We start from the raw sequence: 5,175 nt of genomic DNA, 5'->3' as shown, positions 1-5,175 counted from the left end.
TGTTGTATTTTTTTTTGTGGTTACTGGTTTGTTATCAATGATTTAACACTATGTTGAAAACTAATACAACTAAATGCTCACAATTGACTTTGAATTTGTTATTATCGATGCTTATATATAATCAAGTCGTAGCTTTTTTCAGAAAATAAAATCATGGCTAGGTAATTGTATTTTTTTTTGACATCTAAAGTCTATTATCATCTTGTGAAGCTTTTTTCGAGTCCAACAATTGTTTCTTCAAAATGTTCGGTTGATACTTCTTCATTATTGTGATTCTTTCATTCCTCAAACGTAATTGTGTTAAATCAAGCAATAATCACAACTAGTTACAGTTAAGTAACACTAATCTAATAGTAATTTGTGAACAATGTGATGATATAGAAGATGGTGGGGGTAAGTCGAGAATTGTAGACCACAAGCCCTCGTTGCAAATGCTTCAAAATTTTGTGTATCTAAATAGAAGTAACAAAAAAAGAAAGTCTCACAAATGACATTTCGATACCCCACCCTTTCCCTTGCCCACAATAGCCCCCATCCTCGCACACCTATGACACTCTCACCTCCCATAGTATACAGACATTCCGATACACTAAATTTTCACTAGGCATGACATCAAGAAAAGAATCGAATCACAAGGATCTATTGTACGCAATCTTACTTTGCATTTTCGGTAAGAGTAAGGTGTTGACTCCTTCAATGGAGATTCTGAGACTTATGCGTCAGAGAAAAAGGAAAACCAACAGTGTAAAATAAAATGTATTTTGTATTGAATTGATCTCTATCTAAGCATCATACTAATATATATACATTACTTCATACACCTGTACATCTACATGACTTAGCTACAAGAATATGCTATAACTAACTTATACTCCTAACCAACTATTATGCTACGTTAGCTGACTACTTGACTAATTACTAACTAACTGTTGTTGTCTTCAATACTCCCCTCAAGCTGTATGGTGCAAATAAGTTGTGTACGCTCAACTTGGATAATAGGAAATCAGGTTGAGTCCTCCCTAAACTCTTTGTCAATATGTCAGCCAGTTGCATCCTCGAAGGCACATGATCTGTCTGAATAAAAAGGCCTTCTTGTATTTTTTTTCAAATAAAATGTCAATCTCTATATGCTTTGTTCTTTCATGATATATACGATTAGCAGCAATTTGAAGTGCTGCTTTGCTATCACAAAACAATTTCACTGGTAACTCCAGCTCTACCTTCAACTCTTTGTACACGCCTATTAACCAGACAACCTTTACTACAACATTAGCCATACTTCTCTATTCTGCCTCAGCAGAGCTTCTTTACACACTGTACTATTTCTCTAAATTCTACAAAGTTAAAGAGTCTCCGATTTTATACAACAAAACCACTTACAAATCTCCTTGTCATAGGACTTGTTGCCCAGTCAACATCACAATAAACTGAAAGTTGTTTAGATACCTTTGATGTCAGCATAACTCCAAATCCTGGTGCATTCTTCAAGTACTTGATTACTCTCAATGCACCCTCCATGTGTGACTTCTTAGGCTTGTGCATAAATTGGCTAAGATTCTGCACTGCGTAACTAATGTCTGGCCTTGTCATGGTGAGGTACAGTAGTTTACCAACTAGTTTCTGATTGCGTGTAGGATCACTAAGAGCCACATCTTCATGTGTATCCTGAGCTTCATAGTTCATGTCAAAATCCTAACTTGTGAACTTTTTTATTAACTTCCAAAGGAGTACTGATTGGCTTGATCCCTACTAGACCAAAATCTGAGATAAGATCTAAAGCGAATTTCCTTTGACTCACCATAATACCATCCTTGTTCCTTGCAATTTCAAGACCAAGGAAGTATCTCATCTCCCCCAAGTCCTTGATCTTGAAATCTGTATGAAGCATAAGCTTTGTGGCCTGAAATAACTGAGCACAAGAACCAGTGATCAAAAGATCATCCACAAAAACTAGAATGAGAACCAAATTAGAACCAGAACTTTTGTTGAACAAGGAGTAATCATGATGACTCTGGATGAAACCAGAACCTATAAGAGCCTCACAAAGCTTTAAATTCCACTGCCGAGAATCCTGCTTTAAACCGAAGTTTAGAAACTTTGGATAACTCCCTTTAACTAAACAAACCAGGAGGAGGAACCATGTACACCTCTTCAACCAAGTCACGCTGAAGGAAAGCATTAAAGACATCCATTTGGTGCAAAACCCAACCATGCATGGCAACCAAAGAAAGAACAAACCCAACAATCACCATCTTAACAACAGGAGAAAAAGTCTCTGATAGTCACCTTCTTGTTGTGTGTACCCTTTAGCTACTAGTCGAGCTTTTTACCTCTCTACCTCACCTTGAGCATTGAACTTCACCTTATAAACCTACTTACACCCTATTGGCTTCTTCCCGGGGGCAAAGTAATCCCAAGTATGATTGTCATGTAAATCCTGCAATTCTTGTTCCATGGCTTGAAGCCAATATGTATTCTATATAGCCTCATTATAAGAAGTAGGTTCTTGTATAACAGAGAAATTGCACAAGGAGTGAAAGTAAGAAGGGGATATGGAGGCATAAGACATATATGTAGATAAAGGATGAGCAGTGGAACAAGTTTGAGAGTGTGCAGGGTTGTGAGAAGCGGTATGGGCAAAACCATGTAACCAGCCAGGAGGCTTAGAGGATCTAGTTGACCTCCTAAGATTGCTCTCAATGGTGGTAGGAAGAGAAGATTGAGTAGGAGATGAGATATATGAATCAGGAGATATACTTAAGGAAGGAGAGATAATAGACACCTCAGGCAATACAATGGAACTATGATGATCATCATAAACAAACATATCAGAATTATCAATAAAAGAAGGATCAAGAATCTCAATCTGAATATGACTGAAAGGGTATTCATCTTCTCTAAAGATGACATCTCTACTAACAAAAAAATGATTTAGTGGATAAATTATATAGCCTATACCCATTTTGTGTGGTAGAATAACCCATAAACACTGACTTAACAGATCTTGTGTCAAATTTATCACCATTGGTATTGTGGTTAACAACATAACAAAATCAACCCACAACTCTAAGATGTTGTAAAGAAGGTTCTCTTCCAAAAAACACAGCAAAAGGAGATTTTCCGGATAATGCAGTGGATGGTATTCTATTGATCAAATAGGCAGCATTTTGAACACAGAGACCCCAAAATCTGATAGGTAAATGAACTTGAAATCTAATAGCCGTGGAAACCTCCAACATCTTTCTGTGTCTCCTTTCCACAACCCCCATTTTGTTGGGGTGTGTGGGCACAAGAGCTTTGATGAACAATGCCTGCTATTCTAAACAAATCACTACAATGTGAGTTAAATAATTTTGAACCATTATCACTTCTGAACACCTTGATAAAACCAACAAATTGTCTTTGTATTAGTAAAAGAAAATCTTTCAATACAATGAATACATCACTTTTGAATTTTAGGAGGAAGATCCATACCATTCTACTAAAATCATTGACTAAAGTAAGAAAATATCTATTTCCATCATAAGTATGGACCCCAAACATAACCATGAATCAAGTCAAACACATAATTGGATATATTATAACTTTGAGGAAAAGGCAACCTAGTTTGCTTAACCAAAGGACAAACTGTGCAAGGTGACAATTTAAAGGAATAGGAGCTATGTGGTATCTGCATTTGCTGGAGGATCTCGTGAGGAATATTCCCTAACCGTCTATGCCATAAGTTAAAAGTGTCCATTATGCTCAATGCAGCCGAGGGAGCAACAGTAGAAGAAAAACTGTGTGACCAGTAGTATAAACGATTTTCCAGACTACCAGTCCCCTTCACCTCCCCAGTGTGAAGGACCAGCAATATACAACAATCAGGATAAAATACGATAAACAATGCAATTCTCTATTCAGTTTAGAAACTGATAACAAATTGTAGTTAAATTCTGGAATAGATAAAACATGAGAGATATCTCCTTGAGTCGATTTAGATTTCCCACTGAAAGCAATAGGTGTTTGTTGGCCATTAGGCAAGTGAACTTTATTAAATTCAGTTGGAGGCATAGGTTGTGTTAGGGTAGATGTCATATGATTTGTTGCACCTGTGTCAACTATCCATCTATGACCCAGATGAATTATGTACTACTGAGCAGTTAACAATACCTACAGTATCAGGTGAAGGGGAGCTATACAAACTAGAGTGATTGCCTGTGAAATCCATGTTGATGTCACTACCTCCATGACTATGTGTTCCTGTATTTCCACATCCATGAGTACACATGTCAGCAGTAACATTAGATCCTAAAGATCCAGATGCATGAGATCCATGAAATCCAATATGACCATGATTGTGAGCTCCTATGTGACTGTTACCTCCAACAGACCTGTTAATGTCACTTGCAGGATTATGATTGTGAGAAAATGACAAATTCCCATAATAAGGTCCTGCATTAGGGCCACCATACTCAGAATTAATCACAAGTGAATTATATATAATTATGAGTTAAAACATTGTGTTGCACGTTATTTCCTTCTTTCATCTTTCCTTTATACCAAGGAGGCTATCCTATAAGCTGAAAGCAATCACTCTTCATATGACCTTTTGTATTGCAATGATCACAAAAGGCATTTGGAGATTTGTATCGGGGCTTTAGTGGATGCTTAGCAATCCAAAGAGCCGTGATATCATTTTCCTCAGTTATAGCTTTCGTTACCAAAGAATTACGATCCATATCAAACCTTTCACTCTCTTCTTCAACATCATTGCATATGCCTGATTGAGCGTAGGTTCAAAAGTTTTCATGAGAATTAGCCTCCTAGCCTACGAGTGTGGTTCACTTAATCCTCCAAGGAATTGAACCAGTCGTTGTTGTTGCAAATGCTCAACATAATCCTTTGACTTTGGACAATCACAGCTCGAGAATATCACCATTGCATCTTCTTCAGTCCTCAGTTCCTTCAATTTTGTAAAATAAATCGAAACAATATCGACCCCTTGTGCAATCATAACAATCTCTCGATGTAGATGGTAAATCCTTACATGAATGACCTTATCAAATCGTTCCTTCATAGCCTCCCAAACTAGTGACACATCAGAAGCATACACGATGCCACATAAGAGAATGGGAGCTACAGTGTTCATAAGCCATGAGAGAGCAATTGCATTACAGGTATCCCATTGATCAA

General features: G+C 37.1%; 1 protein-coding gene across 1 annotated transcript; it reads right to left on the bottom strand.

Moving 5' to 3' along the window:
* Positions 1 to 1,359: 1,359 nt before the first annotated feature.
* Positions 1,360 to 2,004, bottom strand: LOC107016821 (uncharacterized mitochondrial protein AtMg00240-like). Its single transcript, XM_015217167.1, has 3 exons — positions 1,975 to 2,004; positions 1,799 to 1,909; positions 1,360 to 1,665 (listed from the first exon to the last, which is right to left on the bottom strand). The coding sequence occupies exons 1-3, from the start codon at positions 2,002 to 2,004 to the stop codon at positions 1,360 to 1,362; spliced, it is 447 nt and encodes a 148-aa protein (XP_015072653.1).
* Positions 2,005 to 5,175: the final 3,171 nt, after the last annotated feature.

The sequence above is a fragment of the Solanum pennellii genome, chromosome 4 (genome assembly GCF_001406875.1).
Source record: "Solanum pennellii chromosome 4, SPENNV200".
NCBI classification, from domain to species: Eukaryota; Viridiplantae; Streptophyta; class Magnoliopsida; order Solanales; family Solanaceae; genus Solanum; species Solanum pennellii.
This window is presented reverse-complemented; position numbering and strand designations above follow the sequence as displayed.